Source organism: Rhipicephalus microplus, chromosome 8 (genome assembly GCF_043290135.1).
Source record: "Rhipicephalus microplus isolate Deutch F79 chromosome 8, USDA_Rmic, whole genome shotgun sequence".
Taxonomy (NCBI): Eukaryota; Metazoa; Arthropoda; class Arachnida; order Ixodida; family Ixodidae; genus Rhipicephalus; species Rhipicephalus microplus.
Genome location: NC_134707.1, coordinates 81818068 through 81842978, shown reverse-complemented (window position 1 = coordinate 81842978; position 24911 = coordinate 81818068). Strand labels below are relative to the sequence as shown.

The 24911-nt window shown below is 46.3% G+C and overlaps 1 protein-coding gene across 5 annotated transcripts in view; it reads right to left on the bottom strand.

The window, feature by feature from the left end:
• LOC119187112 (uncharacterized) overlaps window positions 1-24911 on the bottom strand; it is a 185367-nt gene that overhangs the window by 147529 nt on the left and 12927 nt on the right. For 2 of the 5 annotated variants that reach the window (XM_075872213.1, XM_075872215.1), the window contains exon 4: window positions 17566-22822. In XM_075872213.1, coding sequence (XP_075728328.1) covers window positions 22433-22822 — 390 coding nt within the window. In that variant the 3' untranslated portion in view covers window positions 17566-22432. Of the gene's footprint in view, window positions 1-190; window positions 11429-17565; window positions 22823-24911 lie in introns of those variants that run through there. The other 3 variants (XM_037435361.2, XM_037435362.2, XM_075872216.1) reach the window with 3 other exon arrangements.

The window sequence follows — 24911 nt, the reverse complement described above, 5'->3', positions numbered from 1 at the left end:
CGACTAGCCAAAGCAGTCGCTTTGCGACCGTTTGCGACCGTTCACGACTGTTTGCGACCAGTCGCAAATGGTCGCACGACAGCTGCTAAGTCGCCGGTGCGCACCAGCCTTTAGACACTATACCGGTATTAGCGGGACTGCCCGAACTTTTCTGGCAGCGTACCGAGTCTCTCCATCCTTGTCCAACAGCTACAAGTCGTGGATTTATTCCGAGCCATAAAGCTGGAAACACTTACGTGATACAACGCAAGTCAAACGCGCCTCAGGGTAAGCAGCATAAAGATCGCATAAATCGCAGGCTCAAAATAATGCAGTAATGGCTGGCGTTCACTACGAGAGGCTTTAGCCACTCCAGTAGAACTTCGGCGGGAAGTACGAACACGTTTACGTGTATGTTATTGAGCAAGAGAAAATGCTTCGAACCGTAAGTAGCCCGCAGCTTTGAGCCCGCAGCTATAAAGAAACAGTGTATTTGTCTGGAAGATATCACCACCACGAAGACTCATTTCACTAGCTAGCTAAAGCAATAATTGTACGCACACCCAACTCTCTGCCCCGCTTTCCTTCACAGAAGAGTCGGCCACCCTATACCTGGCGGGCCAGCCACCGAAACCGTGAATTTAGTCACACGTATTGGTGATCGTTAAACCACCCTAGCCAAGGTTGGTTCCATTATTCACTTTTAAACGTTTGTGGCACATACCCCCTATGAAAATTACCAGATATGGGTACTCAGCTAAGAAAAAATCGGGACGCCAGTAAGTATACGTACAGCAAATAAAACTTTTGTTAGGTATTCCTTGCGAAATTATCGGTCAGTGCAAACCTTAGTCAGGGATACCATTATGGCGGGCTGGTTGCACAAGTTAACATACCCCTGTGCTCAAGAAGGAAGGAAGGAAGGAAGTGCCTGGAAGCTGTGGCACACACCCACGCTGAGCGATTGGCTAAGAACCTGGTAGTTCTGGCGAAATACTGTTAATTTGTTAGCTCACGGTTTTTATACTCTTGAAAAAAGGGCAAAAGATAATGAGAAATGGACAATTAGAAATAACGGATGTAGAGAATGAAGCAGAAAGTTTCACCAAGAACAATAAGTAAACGATTGAATAAAGCATGGAAAAAAGGTAATTTAGGAGTGATATTAGAGTCTACAGTCTGAATATTTTCATTTATTTATTTATTTGTTTGTTTATTTTGTAGCGAAGCCCTCGAACTTTGAAATGGGTCAAACTCTAGATTGCCTACTAATGGGGCTACCCAACAAGGACGCCACTTGCGCTGAGGGTCCGTGCTTGACCGTCACATGCTTGACCATCACTGTCGCCATAGCGTATGATCGCTGGTTTCCGGCTAATAAAGGCCTTAACAATTTGGTGGAGAGTGCTGCGTTCCCTTTCGAAGCCCTTGGAGCTTCGAGCACGTACCCTGCCATCTACCATGCCCCACGACGCCTCTCAGCAAACGATTCCTCCCATGCCATCCCCTTGTCCGGTGTCCCCAGGATCCGTCACCCATCTTCACAGGCGCCGATGGTACTGACATGGAGGACTGGCTCGCCATTTACGAGCGCGTGAGCGTCCCCAACAAATGGGACGAGGACGGCAAGTTGACGAACTTAGTGTTCTACCTCGCGGGCGTAGCCAGTTTGTGGTACAACAACCACGCATCTGATTTCGCAATCTGGTCGGATTTTAAGACCGCTGTAATCAACGTTTTCGGCCGCCCTGCCGTTTGTAAGCTGCAAGCCGAGCAGCGCTTGCGTGAACACGCTCAGCAGGCTGGTGAGTCATTCACCAGCTATATTGAAGATGTACTGGACTTGTGCAACAAATCCAATCAAACCATGCCAGAGTCTGACAAGATCCGAAACATCATGAAAGGCATTGACGATGATGCCTTCACGATGCTGCTTGCCAAAAATCCCGGCACAGTGGCTGAGGTCATCACATTGTGTCAGAGCTACGAGGAGCTCCGCCGGCAGCGTTTGATGACACGTCGCTCCCCACCACGAGCTGCAACGCTTGCTGGCTTGGAGGCCGGTTGTGACGAAGTGGCTTTGATGACAGACCTCAAGTCCTTCATCCGGGAGGAAATTGCGTGCCAGTTCTCTCTCTTTCCCTTTGCCCACCCACCGGCTATTCAACAATCAGCCACTACCATTCTCCCTTCCATTCGTCGGGCGATTGAGCAGGAAATAGCGGAGGTCATGCCTGCGTACCACCCTCAACAATTTCGGCTCCTGCGCCCCTCAGCTACGCCCAAGTTGTCGCCAGGCCGCCTCAAATCGTTCCAGCACCAGCCCTTCTGACTTACGCCGAAGCTGCTTCTCGACCTCCGTCTTTGGCAGCGGGTATGCCCGCTAGGTATGTTGGCGTAACCCCTCAGCCTCATTTACAGCCCACCATGCAGCCTTTTCAGCCACCATTTCGAGCAAGACCCACCCCAGCAAACCGATGGCGCACACCCGACAACCGGCATCTGCTTTGCTTGTGGCTACGCCGGTCACGTAGCCCGTTACTGCTCTCGAGTACAGCCGGCTCCCTATTTTTCGCCTGTTGCTGGCCAGCTTAGTCGTCGATATAATGACGAACTGCCATCTATGCCACGGTCGTCTCGCCCAGGTCCGTCTCCTCGAAGGTCGCCGTCTCCACGACGTCGTTCCCTGTACCCCTTGCGGCCGAGTTCGGCTGCTCATGAGCGGGAAAACTAGTCGTCGCAGTCCCAGAGGCAAGGACTGCGACGCTATTGCAATGTGAAAGCACTCAGAACAGCCCATCGAATGTCATTGACGTGCTTGTGGACAGTGTTCATGCATCGGCTCTTATTGACACTTGAGCTGCCGTAACAGTTATGGACAAAAAACTTTGCCGCTTGTTTCGAAAAGTGACGACGCCACTTTTTGGGTTGTCTCTCCGTACTGCTAGTTTGCATCGTATTCCTCCTACAGCAGGAGGCACAGCTCGCGTTGTCATTCAAGACGTTCTTTATGTCGCCCAGTTCATCATCATTTCGGCATGCTCTCATGACGTCATCCTGGGGTGGGACTTTCTCTCCCGCCACGACGCCGTCATCCATTGTTCCTCCGCCGATATTGAACTGTCACCCTTCTCGCATTTGACGCCAGAAGACAGTCCTGCGACACTGAGCAAAATTCTCATGAAAGACGATACAACAGTGCCTCCAAATTCGACGACAGCTGTGTTGGTCTACTGCGCTGGTCTCTCCGACACAATTGCACTCGTTTCGCCATCCGACCGCGCTTGTAGCAGGAAAGGGTTGTTAGTACCTTTCGCGACCGTGCAAGTCACCCAGGGCAACGCCACTATTTTTGTAACCAACCTATCTCCGTACACTGTTACCTTGCTTCGAGGGGAATGTCTCGGCCGAGTAGAACCAGTCGACGACGCATAAGTCTAGGATGTACCCGATGAATCGCGTTGTCCCAGTCCGCGTACCATCAATGCTATTTCCACTTCTGATCTGTCATCTGCTGAAGTATTTGGCCCCTCCATTGCTGACAACCTTACGGCGGTACAGCGTTCCCAGCTTCTCGACCTGTTGCAAGAATATCGTTCTCCTTTCGACGTCACCGAAGTTCTCTCGATCGCACGTCCGCTGTTACATACCACATCGACACTGGTGCCCATCTACCTTTACGGCAACGTCCATATCGCGTGTTGCCTGCTAAACATCGGGTAATTAACGAGCAGGTTGACGATATGCTCCGACGCGACGTCATTCGCCCCTCGAACAGTCCATGGGCGTCTTCTGTTGTCCTTGTTGCGAAGAAAGGCGGTTCTGTATGAACTACAGACGGCTCAATAAGATCACTCGCAAGGACGTTTATCCACTGCCGCGCATCAATGACGCGATTGACAGCCTTCACGGAGCCGATTTTTTTTCTTCTCTTGATCTGCGCTCGGGATACTGGCAAGTACCAATGGCTGACGACGCTCGACCGAATACCGCCTTCGTCACACCCGACGGCTTGTACGAGCTCAACGTCATGCCAATTGGTCTATGTAATGCACCTGCGACCTTTCAGCGCATGATGGACACCATTCTGCGCAACTCGAAATGGTACACGTGCTTGTGTAACCTCGACGATGTCGTTGTCTTCGCTCCGGATTTCTCCACGCATCTCCAACGTTTGAAAGAAGTTTTCGCACTTGTGAGCAATGCCGGCTTGCAACTAAATCTGAGGAAGTGCCGCTTTGCAGCACGGCAACTCACCATCCTTGGGTACGTCGTGTCCAAGGACGGTATTCTTCCTGATCCAGCCAAGCTTCAAGCCGTGGCCGAATTCCCCAAACCTGCGTCCATCAAAGATCTGCGTAGTTTTGTGGGCCTGTGCTCATACTTCCGACGTTTCATACGAAACTTTGCGACGATCATATCACCCTTGACGAAGCTCCTTGGAGGTAACGGGCCCCTTAATTCGTGGTCATCCGAGTGTGACGACGCGTTCGCAAAGCTCCGCCATTTGTTGACGTCTCCTCCCATTCTACGCCCCTACGACCCTACGGCCCCAACGGAGGTGCACACGGACGCCAGCGGTGTAGGCCTCGGCGCTGTCCTGGCGCAGCGCAAACCCGGATTTCCTGAATATGTCGTAGCATATGCAAGCCGTACGCTCACGAGAGCTCAGACAAACTGCACCTTCACGAAAAAAGAGTGCCTGGCAATCGGCTGGGCCCTTACAAAGTTTCGATCTTATTTGTATGGTCGCCTATTCGATGTTGTCACCGACCATCATGCACTATGCTGGCTGTCATCATTGAAAAATCCCTCAGGCCGTCTCGCCCGTTGGGCTCTTCGCTTACAAGACTACGACATCCGCGTACTGTACCGCAACGGACGCCAGCATGCTGACACCGACGCCCTCTCGCGCTCCCCTCTACCTGAAGACGACGTGCCCCGCTCAGTAACCTCAATTGCTGTTGCCATCGATGTCGACATCCTCGCTACCGAACAGCGAAAGGATAATTGGATCGCCCCGCTGATCGACTAGCTCTCTGATCCATCCGCAACACCATCCAAGCGTGCCTTGCGTCGTCGAGCTCACCATTTCGCCATCCTTCGACGCCGTGGCGAGAAGGCCCCGTCGGGGACTACCTCGTAGTTCAGATCGGTCACGCGTCACAACATTTTGTAGGGTGCAAATTAGCGACTGAGCCGTTTTTCTGACAATCCCTGGCGTCGAACTGGAGTCCACACCCAAACTTGGACACCTAGATGATAGTCAACTTGTCGATGGAAAGCGTCGTAGTGGCATGTGTCTGTACTCTGCTGGTGCGTGATGTGTAGGCGTGCTATCTGGTATGCTTCTTCGGCGTACTGGATAAGCTGCAAAGCGTCAGGCATGATCAAAGCGCCGCGATTGTGTGGAAGCATCGCACCCAGCATGGTCTCAACATCACATCCATAGACAAGACGGCAAGGCGTGAATCCCGTAGTTTCCTGGATGGCAGTATTGTACGTGAATGTGATTGATATGTGGGGTTTAACGTCCCAAAACCACCATTTGATTATGAGAAACGCCGTAGTGGAGGGCTTACGTGAATGTGACGTATGGTAGCACCTGGTCCAAGGTCTTATGCTGGACATCAATGTATACGTGGTTAACATGTCAGCGATGGTTTTGTTGAATCGCTCTGTCAAGCCGTTTGTCCGTGGATAATATGACGTGGTCTTGCGATGGCTCGTGCAGCTGAGCTTGAATACGTCATGAATGAGCTGGGCTGTAAATCTGTCTGTGATTACGCACAGACAGATTTACACACACTCAGACAGATCACGCACAGACAGAAGTGTCTGTGATTACGCACGATCGGGAGCGATGTCGAAAAATGATCTGGTTCATAAAAAAATTGGGCAACATCGGAAGCCGTAGCATGTTGTAGTGCCTTTGTTTCAGCGTACTTCGTCAAATAGTCTGTGGCTAGTACAATCCACTTGTTGCCGGCAGATGACAGCAAAAAGGGCCCCAGTAAATTCTGTCCTATTTGATCGAATGGCACCCTAAGCAGTTCGATTGGTTGAAGAAGGCCCGCGGGCTTCAGTGGCGGGGATTTGCGGCGTTGAATTCCCGGCAGCTTTTCACGTATCGCTCAATGGATGCGGAAAGCTTAGGCCAGTAGTACGCTTGTCGAACTCGAGGGAGAGTTCGAGAGGAACCAACTGACCAGATGTGGGCTCATCGTGGCAGGTGAGAAGAATGTCCTCACACATGTCAGTTGGCACGACTAAAGAATAGGTTCTCTCTTTGCCGTTGGAGTTTTTCTTATACAGAACCCCATCTTGCAGGCAGAATGACGAGAGACCTCGAGAAATACATCGAGGCATGGAAGAGTTACGTCCTTCAAGGTTTTCGATAACTGCGCAGATTTCATCGTCCGCGCGCTGTCTTGTAATCAGATCTATTGTAGTAAGGGCCCCAAGGAAACCACCGTCATCCTCGGTGTCGTGGCCACAAACTTCGACAAGGGCGCGAGACATTGAATGGGCATCTTAGTGCTTGCGGCCCGATTTGTAAGTGATAAAGAAATCGAATGCCTACAGACGAAAACTCCATCGTGCCAGTCACTTGCACGGGTCCCGTAAGTTAGCTAACCAGGACAACAAATGATGGTCTGTCACTACCTTCAAGTGGCGTCCATAAAAATAAGGCCAGAGTTTCATCTTGGCCCATACAACAGCGAGGCACTCTTTCTCTGACGTGGAGTAGTTGACCTCGGCGCAGGAAAGAGTGTGGCTAGCATACACTATCACTCGCTCCATCCGCTTTTGTAGTTGGATGAGGACAGCACCAAGACCCACGTTGCTGGCGTCAGTATGAATCTCAGTATCAGCATCTTGGTCAAAGTCAGCGAGGACTGACCGTGTCTGCAAATGCTCCTGTAGTTCAAAGAAAGCTGCGTCCTGTTTTTCCTCCCAGACGAATGGCACCTCTTCATGAGTGAGTCGAGTGAGCGGTTCAGCAATGCTAGGAAGATTGGCTATAAATTGGCAATAGTACATGCAGAGCCCTAGAAAGCGACGTACTGCCTTCTTATCATGTGGAACAGGAAACGACGCCACGGCGGTGCTTTTGTCAGGGTCTGGTCGAACAATTCGCACTGAAAATATGACCGAGAAACTTCTGTTCTTTATAACCAAAGTGACATTTTTCTGGCTTCAGCATCATGTTACCAGAGCGGAGTGCTTCCAGCAGAGTCTGCAGACGCTTGAGGTGCTCCTCAAAGGTCACAGAAAACACGAGAACACCATCCATATAAACTAGGCACGTGTGCTACTTTATACTGGTAAGGACAGTGTCCATCATTCTCTGGAATGTTGCAGGTGCGAAACAGAGGCCGAAGGGAAGCACCTTGAATTCATATAGGCCATCTAGTGTAACAAAGATGGTTTCTGCACAATCTTGTTCATCAACTTTAATCTGCCAGTAGCCACTTTTCAAGTCCTTTGATGAAAAATACTTGGCTCGCCGCAGTCTGTCGACGGCATCATAAAAGCGGGTCAGTGGATAGACGTCTTTTTTTAGTCACGGTGTTAAGTTTTCTGTAGTCTACGCAGAAGCGCAGTGATCCATTTTTTTCTTTACGAGAACGACCGGCCATGACCAGGGACTCTTGGAAGGTTAGATAACGTCATCTTGCAGCATCTTCTCGACTTGTGCATTTATTACATCATGTTCCTTTGCAAAACGCGGTAAGGGTGTTGTTTTATGGGCAAGGCATCGGTATACATAATTATTTAGAGTTTGGTGATCAGTGTCTGACGAACCTCCAAGTTGGATGCGAAGCACTCTTCAAATTTATATAGCAGTTCACGTAGCTCAGTCTGTTGTTGTTCAGAGAGGGTCAAATTGACATCAGCTTTGGCAAGTAACGAAGTCACATGCCTTGCTGTTGGCCGAAGCCCATTGTCGGTTGATGTAGATGCGAAACATTCAGCAATGTCTGCGACAGGGTAAGCGAAAGCGATGGCCGTGTGACAAAACAAGTGCCGGTGCTCATTACTGAGATTAGTCACAAGTAGGGCAGAGTGTCTGTCATGAAGGGTGACGAGGCTGCGTGCAGCACAGACACATGGCGCAAACAAAAGTGACAAGTTGCTTTCGGCGACAACCTCACCATCCCGTAACTTGTCGGACACCACATTAACTAGGATGCTAGAACGTAGAGGCAACGTGATACTGTCGACAGAAACGCGAAACGTACTGTCGCGGCTGCCGTCAGATTTTTCGGCAGATCCATCTGTCGAAAACGTCACGGTATGCTCCCGAAGATCGATAACAGTGCCGTGCTCCTGTAAAAAGTCAACTTCCAGGATTAGGTCTCGGGAACAGTCACGAAGTATGAGGCAGCTGGCGAAAAACGTACATCCCCGAATGCTCAACCTGGTAGTGCACATGCCGATTGGGAAGACTACATGCTCGCCGGCAGTACGAATTTGTTTGGTACCAAGGCGTAACAACTTTTTTTTTGTGCACCGCTACTTTTCGGCACATGATTGAATAGTCCGCACCTGCATCCAATAATGCACTAACATCGTGGTGACCATCCACTACCACATGTATCTCGAAAAAAAATCTGCTTCCGGCTTTCGTTGCTGTCATCGGTGAATCGATGTGGGTTCGTGCTTGCGTCGATGGGAGGCCTTGCTTGCGTCGAGTGTCAGCGGACTCGCTCCCTAAGGTCCCTGTTGCTAGTTTTCCCGCCTAGTACTTGGCGAGCGCACCTGCGCCACCCATGGGAGGCTCCGAAAATTGGGAGAAGATCGTCTTGGGGATGGGGCTGCCACTGCCGCGGCCGTGGCATGCGCTGTTGTGAGAGGTAATCATGGTACGCATGTTTTGCAATCCTCATAAAGGTGCTCCTAATTCGTAGCAGAGCTTCTAACACAGGTGCCGGAAAATTATAAAAAAGCCTCAAAGTTTGTTCCCCATTTTTGGCAGGTTATGTATGTTAACACCACCAAGAATCTGGGCAGTTAGAATGACATTACAAAAAAAAATGCCACTTCATGGTGTGCAAATATTTGCAGAGAGATAGATAAATACTTGCAGAAACCAAATATCTCAATTTTAAAAATGAATTTTTTTGTCACTTTTTGGTCCCAAAGACCAGTCTGCCCCCTCAGGCTGGAACATAATGGGGCAATTTCAATATTCCTATTATAACAAACATTCAAGATAGAACATCACGGCGAAATTTCGATTTCAACGTTCATTTAAACAGTTTAAGCGGAGATCTCAAACAGTCTCTAAATAACCCTTTAGTTTACCGGCCTAATTTGTTTGTACCAAGTCGCCAAAAAAACCGTTTCAGGGTCCCCTTTAAAGGATCGTACTGCAAGAACGAAAAAACAATCAGTGCATATACCTCCTACTGAAAATCTCCGACGAAATCATACAATGACATACTTGATTTCAGCCTTTCCTGGCCTCCAGGCAGAAAATAACTGTGAATGCAGCACTCCCGGTATTCGAAAATCGCAATTAGCCAGTAAGCACCACTAACCCCTGTTGCAAAGAACACGTCCGAGAGCAGCGGCATAGGCAGTGCTTACAGCGCCTACTGCGATTCGTGTATAAAAGAACATGAGCGGACCGGGCCTCAAGTACTGTCGCTGACAATTACCCAATGTAAAAATAACCTATTTTCCAAACTAAGTTGCTAAGCGATTCAATATTTGATCTAACAATAGCAGCTGCCCACTGCCTTCGCTGGCGCTTCATCTACGCTCGTAGCCAGGAATATTTTACAAGAGGCACTTGCTGAAGGCCTTGACTATTCCCGAGAAAATATAACGAACACGGATAATAACGAAATATCGAACAACGAAATGAAAAACAGTCTTGCAATAGATATAGCATTACAAAAAACCGTTATAACGAATTTTCTGATATAACAAACATACTTTCTTGCAACATGCACTTTGTTATACAGTCGAACCCTTTTATAAGAGACATTGATATAAAAGACCAATGGGTTTAAAGGGACACTAAATCCAACTATCATGTCGACATTTATTCTTGAAACAGCGGTCCAGAAACCTCATAGTGTTACTTTTGCCCCAAAGAAGGGCTTATTTTAAAATAAAATCAAATTTTAGAAGTCCGCATCAGGTTAGCGCACTTAAAATTACCCGCCGGACCATCTCGCATCACTGTTGCCGTGCACAACGTTGCCCTGCTTTACTGTATGGCCATTGACACTAGTAGCAGCAAAACAAAAGCAGCGCGAACCACAGCAGAAGCAATGGCTGCTATTGGCTCCGAGATGGCAGACATGTTTTGGCTCAACTGGGCCCCACTAGATGGCACGAACTGTCCAGTTTAACCAGGCGAAAATTGAATTTTTTAACCACTCACGACATTCCTCGTAGTAACGGCCGGCGTTCCTTTTTTTTTTCACAAATCAAACAAAAACGAACGAGAAGCATTTCATTACATCTCTTGATGCACGAAAGGTCATTTATTTAGAGCAGCTAGTTCGATTACTGATGATTAATTGTAAGCGATTTGTCTGACGTCATCGGGATCATTTTGAGAATTTCCTACAGTAATGCATACGTTCACGTGCATTCACCTAAACCTCTTGCTAAGTAGGGCACTGCTGTTGATAAAATTGTCATTTTGGAAGTCGTCATACATTGAGTTTTTACTCTCACGTAAATTGTTATGTAACTTTAGTGTCCGTTTAAAAGACACCAGTGTGCCTGCAGTAAAATATTGTTTTATAAAACTAGGAAAATGCACACATGGTATCCTGCTTATAGGAGACACCTCATATAAAACACAAAAACTGCTGTCTGGCACACGCCTCTTATAACGGGGTTTAACAGTTCAGAAGTTCGCGTGTATCTATTTTCGATGAAGCACCCCTCTGATGAAGCATCCCGATGAAGCACCTAACAAAAAAATAAGTTCGTTATGTGGAAATTCCTTGCAGCGGTTACTCATAACACTGTCTATTGCAAGATCGTTTTTCATTTCCTTCGTTATAACCGATATTTCATATATTCGTGTTCGTTATATTGAAGTTCAAACGTATACAACACTGAACAAGTGTCGTCATCACTGGTCACAAGGCAAAAGAAAGCTTTAAAATACAACGTCCCCACTTGAGTGCACGTGCGACAATCTGCATGAAAAGCAAGCACCGTTTCCGTACGCTAGATCAACACATCTGATGCTTTTCGTTGTAAAGCGACGACAAAACTGACAAAGAAAACGGTACCCCTGATGAGTCATTTGGTCCCCCGGTTTTTTTTCCCTTCCTCGAGCATTTCCTCAGACATGTTCTTTTTCCTGGCCTCTTGCGTTTCTTCTTGGAAGAGTTGTTCGTTGCACTGTTCCCTTCTTCAGGCAGCACGTGCTCAAGTTCTACGGCGAGCCCTAATGATGTGGATGGCATGCCTCAAGGGAGAAAAAAAGAAATACTGCCTCAGTCGTATGAAACATGTCGGTCATTCAAGAGGACCACAAAAAAAAGAACTGTGCTGAGGCAGAGAGAAACGTTTGCTGCAAAACAATCGAGCCTCAAAATTTAATTCTGCACAATACTTGGTGCACATGGCGGGCAAAAATAGGCAAAGCAAGTGTTCACTAACGACTCAGATGTTTGTTGAATGAAAACAGAAAGGAAACACCAGCTCAAACGAAATGCATGTTTACCACAGCACAACAATTCAAAGGCCTTGCAAAGATGCAAAAGCAAAGAAATAATATTGAAGAGCATGCAAAGAAAAGTATGCAGGCTAAAGCTACCCTGCCGCAAAAATGTAATCTTGCTTCACGATATCGCAACTGAAGGAGAGCTGATGCAGCTACACCAGCAATCTTTATGACGGGACATTCCGTTGTATCGGTTGCTGTGTCATCTTTATGCGTATACCAAGCTGTTGTCTTAGCCTATATAAGCTGGCAATGGAGCACTTTCATGCTGCGCGAAGGCACCACAAAATTACTTTACTGACACCTGAAAATAAAGGCCTTTGAAGCCGTTTATTTCTCCGTCTTCTTGGTGTCATTTTCATGCCAATAAAATTTCAATCAAAGCAAATTTAATTTGTTTACCTCATTATCTTAATTTTTATTACGGCTCTCAACTGTACTGCGTCCTTGTTTTCCTCCACCCCTGCCAGCAAAGGACTTAGATCAAAATACCGATGCTTCTATTCTATCTCATGAAATAACCAGTGTTGTACCTGCTACCGGAAAAGAATGCAACAAAGTGCATTTCTCGTTACATTAAAAAAATGGAACACGTTACGGCCCAGTCTTACCAATAAGAAACGTTAATCCGCTATTAATTAACCACCGATATCCTGGAAATGTAGAAATAAGATCCATACGTCTATGTCTATTGATAACATCTAATCAACATCCCCATGATGTACCATTTTTACAGTCTAGAGAGCCGACGTATTATTAACGTCGCATGCACTTCTCCCTTACACAAAAACTAGATGTTGCAAATGATGTCGCCTGTACGTGCTCAAAACATCAAATGCATCACAGAAGTTTCTGTCATCTAAAACCCCTTAAGATGAATCTTATAACACTAAATTTATTCTGACACGTAAAATATAGAAAGTACTTGGAAATAAATTGACATGTAATGTTCAAGCGTACGTAATATGCATAAACTTACATGTGTGACCATAAAATTAGCATGCGTGGCGTTAGTGCTGCTGTACATGATAGCACGAAATCATGCACACTGAAGGTGCTTTTAGGTGTGAAGCACTTTAGGTGCCTGTGTGGTCGTCGCTTGGCATACAATTAGAAAAGAGGTAGCAAGCAAGAATTAGAAAGAGATGGAAAAAGAAGAAAAGTAGAAAGGGCAAGAGAAATAGATAATTAGAGGAGCAATAAAGACAGAAAAAAACTGAAAAGAAAGAGAAGAGACAAGAGATAGCTCAAAAAAAAAAAAACAAGGCAGACTTCCCCTCTTTCTTCAGGCTTCTTGGCACCACTAGTGCAAAGCTGCCTTAATTTATGTTTTTAACCCCCGTACTGCCCCGTTTGAGCAAACATACAAGGTTGACCACATCCAGAATTCAAGTTAGTAAATCCAGAATGTTTATTCAACCTCACGATGGAAACATATATGTCCTCTGATCAAAGTAACAATAAACACACTAACGATTTTCTTAAAATTATGTATGCAACACCAGCTTCTTCATTCAAGGGCTTCAATACAAGCTAGAATGAGGTGTTCATCTTGGATATAGATAAGCATGCAGGGCATGGCTGCCCTTTGATGCAAAAAAATGTTGGAGAGAGTCCAAAGGTATGTTCTTTCTGGAAATGCTATGCATAAATTCAATATAACCTTACTCTACAGTTTACACATCACACTCTAAATGAAAACACGGGTGTCGAGAACACTAAAAAGAATGCCGGGGTGCCTGAGAATACATTGAATATATTTTTAATACCACCGCATTAAAACTTATTTTGGTTTCGGTATCAAAGGTAGGCTTTGCTGTGACGTGTAAAGTCTTCCCGTGATGTCACGGGCAAACTGCAACTCTTGAAAGATGCGCCTGCTATCCTTTGCTGTCAGTCACACGTGGTTCATGATGAGTGACAGTTGTCCAGCACCCCCAAAAAGTGATTTCTGCAATTTAGACTGCATGCTAGACGCAGATTTCGCAAACCTACTGAGCTATTTCGAAACGGCATAACACTATGATGGTGGTGGAGCTGCTTTGCACATGCTGGGAGGCATGGGCATAGCCAGGGGGTGGAACAACGAGCCCATGCTCCCCCCCCCCCTCCAAATTTTTTTTCACCATAGCACAGAGAGGGAAAAGTGACCATTTCAAAGGGGTGCTCTTCCAGAAATAAAGGTAGCAATAAAAAATAAAAATAAAAAAGCTAGCAATGCGCGCAGGTGACAGCATAGAAGTACTTACACACACTTCGCTAGAAAGCTAGCAATGCAGGAGCAATGGCCGCCGGAGATCACGGGCTCAGTAACAAAACTTCGCAGCACCACTATTCCATGAGCGCCCAAATTCTCACCAGACGTTTATGTGCACGGAGAGTGCAACATTTATTTATCGTCGACTTCGCAAATCACGACAACCGAAATGAGGTACTCGAAAGCAAAGACACTTTCACCTTTGACAAAACACCACACGCAGACGAGAACAACATAAAATAAACTCAAGGCACAGCGCTGATGCACCGCATTTTAACATCGCAATCTAAAATAGGAGTAGTTTCAACAGAAACCCGTACATACGCACATGCACTTTTAGCCCGCTACCATCTTTGCCAGTGTGATAATGATGACAATAGTGAGACCATTTTTTTTTTGTTACAGTGTACTAAACTGTACCTTTGTAGCGGGCGGGCACTATGTAATAATAAATAAATATTACAGTAAAACAAAAAAAAGCTGAAAAACGGCAAACGGGCACTTTTATTTTTTTTACTGCTTGCGGCGTGGTACGCGTGATTAGTTAGGATACTCACGTCTAGTTCGTACCTTCTGCCGCTAGGCCCGTAACCTACGAGCGGCGTGGCTCTAGTCAGCACCTGTTCACTCAACTTCAGTGATTGTGGTGATGTTTTGGCCAACACAGCCCTCATATTGCATAATTTTTATGCGAAATACTTCAAAAATACCTATACTAAAAGTCATTCAGAAACATAGGTTGCCCTACTTAATTCTACCGGTTTCCACGTTTGTCAACCAGTCTGCATTAAATACTTAACCTGCTCACACGACCAGCCATCTAAGCAAAACTATAGTTACATACGCATATATTTCATTAGTTAATCACAGAATCAACATAATGCAGGCCTTCTTATTCCAATGCCATCGGCAAAGTAGCAAAAAAAACAGGTTATGTAGGTAGCACCACCAACAGCGAGCGGTTGAATGAGAGCGGAGACACGCGCTCCTGTAGAAACCCCGCCATCTGGGCAAATCAGGAGTACAGTTGGTCGTGCCTGCTAGGCCTACTTCTAGCACATTTCGAGCAGGCTCTTGTCACCCGGCATTTGTTTCCGATTTGCCCACTCTGAGCAGATTTTCCCCCATCTTTTTCGCTGCAAGGAAAGATCAACAGGAAAGTATGTTTCTGAATATGCGCCGTGGTATTGCTTGTGTAGCATTCGTAGTTGAAAGTTAACGTGTTGTCGTACGCAGGCAGTGATGCCAACTATGCCTTCAGTGTTTCGTGGTGAACAATGAAGGCATAGTCCAAATATACCCGTGTTTCCAAATATACCTGTGTGTCGCGGTATTGCATGAGTAGCGTTAGTAGCTGCTGTAGTTGGCGTACTTCGCGGGCAGAGATGTGAATGCATTGATACTTTGAGTGTTTCACGTGTTAGTCACAAAGAAGTGTGTGTAGTGCACATGTCAAGCTTTTAATCACGAAAGGCTTTTTTGCTTGTTACTTTGTAGTGTCGTACTGGTGTTATAATGTCACAATTTATTTCTCACAGTCATGTTCGGAAAAACGCCCGTTGTGAGGTTGACAGTCTGTTTGAAGCTTTAGCAGGGTGCGACTCTCTAGCGTCACATGCATGGGTTCATGGCAGCCCAGATACGATTGCATATCTATACCAACCAATACAAATGTTCATATATATATATATATATTATTTTGAACATGAAAATAGAGCTAAGGTCAACGAAGGAATAACATGGGGAATATAATCACAGTGTACAAAATATCACTAAATAGGTCACTTGCACTTACAAATTTATTACAAATGTAAAGCTTTAAGTATCAGACTTCTATATAGCTGCCCCCTCCCCCTGGACACAATCTTGTAACTGCCTTTGACAATTGTCATCTGAGAGGAAATCAGGCTGTTGGCCAAATCAGGCTATTAGCTTGATTGAATATTTAAGTTGGTGTCACTTCTTGCCTCTCAATCAATTATTTCTTTGACTTTCTCAAAGGTGCTGTGCAAAAGGTTCACCCTGCAAATGAATTCATCATAGAGGCAGCCGTTTGAGAAAGGTTGTGTCATGCCCCAGCAAGGCACAGGAATGCAGCAAGAGGTACCGTAAAAACCGGAATATAGGTCGAATTTTTTTTCAAAGAGACGCGATGAAAAGTCGACCCCCGTCTTATATACCGGTCATTGGCAGAAAACTTATGGAAGTCTTGCAACAATGGGTTGACAAAAGTCGGTAGGCTCCATTGCCATCGTGAGCATCAGCAACAGCATCGTTGGGCGGCCGCGACGCCCATTTTGCGTTTTGTTTGTCCCGATTGCGAAGCAAGGGTGGCTGCGGTGGTTTTGCGCTGTTTCATTATCCCCATCTGAGGCTATCTCCTTCAATATGAGTGGCAGCCGACGTCAGTTCACGATGTGCTTCAAGAAAAAAGTCATCGAATATGCGGAAGCCCACGGCAACCTGGCGGCACAACGAGAATTCGGCCCGACGGAGAAGAGCATCCGATACTGGAGGAGCCAGAAACAGCGCATCATAAGTTGCAGCAACCAGAAGAAAACGTCGTTTCGTGGACGGACTGCAGTTCACCCCGAACTGGAAACGGCACTCGTCGAGTTCGTACGGGAGCTGCGCGCAAGGTCGCTACCCGTGACAACGGAGTGCATCCGCGTGAAAGCGCTCGAGATTGCGCGCGACTCGGGGCTCACGAGGGCGCAATTCAAGGGCTCGCCATCGTGGGTGCGCCGATTCATGAAGCGGAAGGGCCTTGTTCTGCGGCGGCGTACTTCAGTGTGCCAAAAACTACCCGCAGAGTTCGAGCACAAGCTTGTGGAGTATCAGCGCTTCGTCATCGAGCTTCGTCGACAGCGTTGCTACATGATGGGCCACATGGGCAACGCTGACGAAACTCCGGTCTGGTTCGATATGCCATCGAACACGACTGTGACCGAGAAAGCAGCGAAGCAAGTGAAGCTATTGACAACGGGCAACGAGCATTCGCGGTTTACCGTGATGCTCGCGTGTACAGCAGACGGAAAGAAGCTGCCTCCTTATATTATTTTTAAAAGGAAAACGCTACCGAAGGAGGACTTCCCTCGGGATGTGATCGTGAGGGCAAGCGAGAAGGGGTTCATGAACGAATCCCTCATGCTTGAATGGATCCGGCTCGTGTGGAACCGGCGACCCGGTGCCCTTTTTCAACGACCGAGCATGCTGGTGCTCGACTCTTATCGCGGTCACCTCACGGCCGATGTGAAGCGATCGCTGTCCGATGGCAAGACGGATCTTGTTGTCATCCCCGGGGGACTGACATCTATACTCCAGCCACTGGACGTTGTGCTGAACAAGCCGTTTAAAGGTCGCGTGCGCGAGCTCTACAGTGAGTGGATGCTGGGAGACAATCCCAAGACCCCCGCTGGCCGCCTACGGCGTCCACCGCTCGCAACCGTTTGTGGCTGGGTGTCGTCAGCCTGGAAATCCCTCCCGGAAGAGATGGTTCGCAAATCCTTCCGCAAATGCTGCATCAGCAACGCGTTAGACGGCACAGAGGACGATGCACTCTGGGACATCGCTAGTGAAAAACAAACATCATCCGACTCGAGTTCGGATGAGTCCGAGTAACTTCGTGACCTCCTAGCATTGAACAGTGTCTAAATAAAAATGAATGTTACCACAGTGCAGCTAGTTGCGTTGCGTTTTTATCAAGGTAAGGGTGTGCCGCGATACTTTGCGATTTTTTTAAATTTCTTTTTTTACGATTCGAAGTTTTGGGGGGTCGTCCTATATTGCGGTCCGACCTATAGTCCGGTTTTTACGGTAATAAATCTGCTATGCATTTTGCAGTAAGCTTAAAGGGCCGCTCACTAGGCCCCATACCGAATTTTAGTTAGACAGTGGAAGTTGTTGGGTATCCGATGAGGAACATTTTGCCAAAAAAGTTTTTCAAATCGGTTCATCACGAACGGAGAAAACAGGTTTTTTGAAGCGGCGGGGAACGAGGATGAGAGGAGGCGAGCTCGAAACCCTTGCCGCTCCTCGGCGTAGCCTTTGTAAGCCAAATCTCTTTCCCACGCTCTCCAGCATCTGACCAAGAGGTGACGTGCGCATGACGTGCCCAAACAAGTCCAACCCCCGAGCACGCGAGCAGCGTTGCTTTGTTGACCAGCGTTATTTTGTGGTCTTTTGCCTGTTTCTGCGGGATGGTTTGGAAACGCTGGCTTAGAAGCGGTAGAGTAGATGAGCACATTGAGTGCGCGAACGCATAGGAGCATTCCACGGCGGTCGGCTGCTCAATGTGCTGACCGCGGGGACACGAACGCATGCGAAACGCTGACACATTAGCCCCGCATATCGTAGCATTTCACGGGGAAAAAATGAAAAAATATCGCACACAATTTTTATTGCGTCTCATTATTTATTTCAAGTATTATTAGTCCGTTAAAGCAACAATTACATAAACTACACATGTTGTGTGAAATAATTTTTGCCATGTCACGTGGTATACTGTTGACAGCGTCAGAGCAATGTCGTGACGTAGAGGACTAAAGTCATTGCTTTGCTGTCTACGTAGAGCCATTCCTATGCCCGCGTCATGCCCTCACTCTCTACGCGTGCACCGGCAGAGGGGAGGGGGAGCAGCGTTCATATTGAAAGTTGCCCCATTTCCGCGGCGCGTAGCGTTGCAAGTTTTGGCAGACGTGATCATGAACGCCTCGTCTACACATTGCTCTTGTCAGCTCAAAATTGTCAAACCTGGTGAGTGGCCCTTCCATGGAACTGACAGCTAATTTCTACAGTGCGCAGTTTTTTTCTGTTGTAATCAAAGCTCATTGGTTTCAGTATCCTGTCAGTGTGATGTAATTGAAAAACACTGTAAAAAATTTTGTGTCTGCTGTGTGGATTAGTTCGTGCTTGGAAAACGAGCTACAAAAGTGATGTGCGAGCATGATAACGGTCATATGCCAGCATTTGTGTAAGTTAATAGGCTATATCAGTAGTGCTGCTCATCCAGTGGAGGCACCTATTTATGGTAAAACTAGTATACAGCTTTTCGAATCTCATATAAAGACTACAGTATATGTAATCCCTCTTAAGGTTGCCTACAAAAGCACTCGAGTGCATCTCCATGCAATCTCGGACACCACAGTTCACAACAAGTGTGCTGCTTTACTGTTGCCATGAGGGCAGCTTTTCTTTCTAGATTATTTTATCTCATTATGCTATGGAATAAATAAACTGTACATGGCTGTGTGGCATAAAGACCACAGTTTTAAAGAACAAGTATAATGCATTAAATGACAAGAAAATGCATACATATATCAATTTTGTGTCGCATAGTACCAAGCCATCCCCGCATAGGCGGTACATGCATTTTTTTTAATTTTATGTTGCACTTTATGCTTCCTACTTAAATCACAAGGGGCATGATCGAAACAGTTACGAAAGTTAGTTTTCATTTGCACTAGAATCTTGTGACATGTTCTGATGTATTGTTGATCCCTTTATTGGTTATGTTTCTCATCATACTTGGACGTTAAGTCGCCTCTGAGAAATTCCGAGCAAGATGAATGTTATCGGGATAGCTTTATAACACAATGTGGCAGACAATTACGCATACACTGAATACTCAAGTTTGTGTCCAGTATAGCTTTTATCTGCTGCACTGTTGTACGAGAACATCACTTTCTTTTGTAGTAGGATGTTTCGAAACTGACACTTACAATGAAGCACAAATTAGTGAAACGTCTTTGTATGTATTGATACTCGTAAGACCCGAGGGCATTCCAAATTGCTTTTTAGGTTCTAGAACTAGCTATACTTACATATGCTGAAATGAGTAACATCGTTATTGCTAATGTATGCATTAGTCATCTGCATTTGCTGTGTTTCTGAAGTAGGCATCATCTTTTTCAATTCTTCTGTAAGTTCAGGAGTGCAGCATCACAATTTAGGCCGAGCATTTTTTCTCATGATAATATAGAGTATCAGTACTGTTGGTGTGCTTTTGCTTGAATGTCTTATAGTATTTCTTTTCACTGTTTCTGGATAGCTTGTACTGATTCTCTTTTTTCTTGTATTCTTAGGATCAACTGCTTGTGATGAGTAGCCATGGTGCATTATGAAGCTTCCAAGAGGAACTTCTTTTCAAGAGGAACTTCGTTGAATATTTTCGTGCAGCAATTTTTCATTCACATCACTTGAAGCATTCAAAGAGACTTTCATTGAACTTTTGTACATTCTCATAACTTTGAACTTTCAAGGGAAACTTCGTCGAGGATTTTTCGTCAGCAATTTTTTATTCACATCACTTTGAAGCTTTCAAGGCGAACTTCATTGTAGACTGTTGTACAGTAATTTTTTATTCACATAACTTTAGGCTTTTAAGGGGAGCTTCGTTGAGCAATTTTTCGTTCACATCACTTCAAAGCGTTCAAAGTGAACTTCATTGAAATTTTGTACATTCTCATAACTTTGAAACTTTCAAGGGGGACTTCGTGGAAGATTTTTGGTCAGCTATTTTTTATTCACATCACTTTGAAGCATTCAAGGTGAACTTTATTGTAGACATTTTTGTACAGTAATTTTTCATTCACATAACTTCAGGCTTTTAAGGGGAACTTCGTTGACCAACTTTTCATTCACATCACTTCAAAGCGAACTTCACTGAACTTCTGTACATTCTCATAACTTTGAAACTTTCAAGGGGAACTTTGTTGAAGATTTTTGGTCAGCAATTTTTTTTTCACATCACTTCGAAGCGTTCAAGGTGAACTTTATTGAAGACTTTTGTATAGTAATTTTTCATTCACATAACTTTAAGCTTTCAAGGGGAACTTCATTAAGCAATTTTTCATTCACATCACTTCAAAGCATTCAAAGTCAATTTCATTGAATTTTTGTACATTCTCATAATTTTGAAACTTTCAAGGGGAATTTCGTCAAAGATTTTAGGTCGGCAATTTTTCATTCACATCACTTCGATGCGTTCAAGGCAAACTTCATTGAATAATTTTGTACTATAATTTTTCATTCACATACCTTGACTTACATTCAATGATCGATTTAATTTTATGTTCAATAAATGTGTTTGAAAATAATGTGCTGTCTGCCGCAATAAATCTCTAAGGTTTTAAGGACCCAGCATAAACATGCAGGTTAGACGGCAGCTTGTGCTTGATGATAATGTCAGGCTGTTTGGGCTTTCTTTACCAAATATTGCTAAAACTTTGTGAATGAGAACTTTTTTTCTATGCACATCCTCAGGCTTCCTGCGTGTATAGTGCTGCGTGCCAGACGCCTGCTCTCTCACTGCAGTCTGGCTCTTAGCTGGTGTGGTATACTTACAGAAAGCATCAACGGCGTGAAACTGGCCTTATTAAGTTTGATGACTGACAGAAATCCGGCCAGCTTCACGTCTTTGATGCTTTACCGCATGTAGTTGGTGTGTTAGAGCTGCAGTCCCATGGCAGTCTTGCTCATCGCTGCTCGGGTGTACTTTATAGAGTTCGGTACCCACTATAATGTAAAGCCGAGCACCTATGAGCAAGAATGCCGTGGGACTGCAGGTCTAACACATCTACTACATGCGGTAAGTGCGAACAGTGCATGAAAAAGCTTTTATTTAATAAATGGCAATGTCTGTGTATATCTATTGAATGTCCACTGAGTGTCCATGTGCAACGTACCTACAACCTTACTCGGACGAGCATTTTATAGTTGAGCGTACATCTAATCTTCGTAATTGGGATTTCTATGAATATATAAAAGACGTTTACAATGTCCATGAGAAACATACCATAGATGTCGATACAATATTTGTGGTCCACTGATCGAGTTGTTACCAGAAAAAAAATAACGAACATTACTTCTGCAGTTACACCACAGTCATAAATTCTGATCAGTGAACCTACAACAGCTACTCAATGAAACTAATATTCAAATAACACATCCAAGTTGTCTCTCAAACCAAAATTTGACCCCTAATACCAACTGAACAAGAATAATTGGCACGAAATGCCGCATCTTCAAAGTAGTGCAGTTGCTTGAAGTTGCTTCGTTACATGTGGTGACTTGTAACTCACATGGCACATGGTGAAGCTATTTTTCAGAATGGATCAGTAACAGAAAGTGATCAATTTTGCAGAGGCTCTCCAAAATCCTCCAAACACCTTTTGAGAGCATCTGTTGTTATAGATAATATTTGGCATTTAACCTGCCAAAACCATGACACCATTATGAGACATGCAGTAGTGGAAGGGCACCAGAAATTTTGACCACCTGGGGTTCTTTATAGTGCGCTGACATCGCACCGTACAGGGGGCCTCTACCATTTCGCTCCCCATCTAAATGAGACCACTGCGGCCAGGAGCTAACCCGCAGTCCTTGGGTCAGCAGCCAATCCCATCATAGAGGCACCTTTAAATAGTTTAGATGATTGACAAATGCACTCGAGGGGGTAGTGTAGGGGCCTTAGGTCAATTATAAGGGCTCTACACTTGCTCTAATTTATTGTGACTTTCTGAAACTCGCGCATAACTGAAGTTGACAATGCGCCACCACACCGAGGGTGACGCAGTACTGTTGGGCACTGGAGGATGTTGGCACAAATGCACGTGAGCTGAAAGCAATGATGAAACGCAAACTTCAAAACAAAGCAGTCCAACTACAGCACAAAGTCTCTTAATATTCACCCCAGCCAAACCCCATGTACTACTACACTTCCAGGTTAAGAGCTGACCAGCAGCAAAACACTCACTGGAAACTGTTTCGTGCTTGTCCTGACACACTGCAAACTCCTCGACTCCGTTCATAGGGTTGTTAACATTTTCAAGAACGCGTCCAGCATTTCCCAAAGAGGAAGAGTCCAGAGAGGGAGCCTCCTGCAAGAGCAAGCATTACAAGCAACAATGCAATGCTACCTCTTCCTATGAATAGTACTACTACAGGGGGAATGTTTGAGAAGTGGGCAGCAGACTTCATACAAAGTATACAATTTTAATTAACGTTTGTGGCAAAACACTTTGGAAGTGTAATGATGAATGAAGTGAGTCATGCAAAGCTCGGCAAACACATTGTCAGTGCTAAGCACGAGGCGCTCGGCCCGGACGTTGTCGCTGATTGCGCTGGCTAGTCCTACGCTCCTACCTGTTCTCGAATAACAGTTCTGACTGTCTCAGTTCTTTATTATTATTGGTGGAGTTTGCTGGGTCTCCTTGCAATCCTGGAGTTGCGAAGCCGGACTCGACCTGCCGTCATGACCACTGCATCTGCCACAAGCCCTCCACCTAAGGCTCCCCAGGCCATCATGTGCTCTGGCGCGGTCCGCCAGCGGGATCCTCCCATATTCAGCGGCGCTGACGATCACGACGTCGACGACTGCCTGGCTGCTTACGAACTCGTGAGTGTCTTGAACAAATGGGACGAAGTCACGAGACTGGCCACTGTCGGCATTTACCTCAGTGGCATTGCCCACTTGTGGCTTCGGAACCATGAGACCGGCGTTCGAACCTGGACAGCATTCAAGGCAAAGTTCAGCGAAGTCTTCGGTCGTCCTGCTGTCCGCAAACTTCATGCGGAGCAGCGCCTTCGCCTGGTGATAATTTCACAACTTACATACAAGATGTCATCGACTTGTGCAAACGCGTCAATGCAAACATAACAGAGGTGGACCGCATCAAACATATTTTTAAGGGTATCGACGAGGATGCTTCCAGATGCTCATTTCAAAAAGCCCTGCTACTGTCGCCCAAGTTACCGAGCTCTGCCAAAGCTATGATGAGCTCCGCCGGCATTGTCTCGTCACCTGCCTTGCTGTCCCACATCAGGAATCGATGTCCGGCTTAACTCCCTCACAAGACCCCGTCCTCCTCTCACAGATCAAAGATTTCATGCGCGAAGAAGTTGCCCGCCAACTCACTCGTCTCCGGCCTACCGGAGCGCAGTGAGCCGCTTAGCCCTACACTACGGACTATTATACAAGGTCAAGTATCTGAGGTCCTTCCTCTGCAGCTGGTGCCACCAGTCAATGCACCATTGATGTATGCCGAAGCAGCAGCACGACCACAGACGTTCTAAGCGCCGCCTCCACTGCTCTGCTCCTGTTTATGCCGCCCAGCCGCAACGACCTCCAGTTTGCCGAGTCCCTAATCCATGGCACACTGCCGACAACCGACCGATCAGCTTTCCGTGTGGTCTACCTGGACATGTCACCCGCCTGTGCCGCCGCCGCCCACTCCACTCACAGGAAAACCCACGTCCATATGAGAACGATTACACATACACTCGCTACACTCCAGACCCCAAACTGTACGCTCCTCGACCAAGCCATTGACCAACTCCTGATCGCCGATCTCCTTCTCCACGTCGACGCTCGCCCTCCCCAATGCACCGACGTCCCCTACAATCGACACAGAAAACTAAATGACGCAGTTCTCGAGGCAAGAACTGCGTTCTCATCGCAAAGCACAAGCCCTCTTCGTTCGCCGTCGAATGTAATTAATGCCGTTCTTGAAGGTGTACCCATACTTGCCCTAATTGATACTGGTGCCGCAATTTTGTCAACGCCGAAAAAGTTTGTCGCTCAATTCGAAAAGTGACAACGCCTTACTTGGGTTCATGTCTTCATACAGCCACTTCACAGCCTGAGCAGCCTGTGGCCGCATGTACTGCCAGACTCGTAATTCATCGAGTGCCCTACACAGTGCAGTTCGTAGCACTTCCGCACTGTTCTCATGAAATTATTTTAGATTGGGATTTTCTCTCCCACCACTAAGCCGTCATTGATTGCACCCATGCCGAAGTCGTCTTTTGTCCCCTTGGTGATGCGCTACCAGAGCACGATCGCTCTTCCTACGCGAAGTTAGTCATTAGTGACAACACCCACATCCCTCCACGCGCTACTGTCTTCGCACCTGTGTCGTGTTCCGCCGTCGACGACGCAACCGCATTCTTCACGCCTTCTGCTGCTTT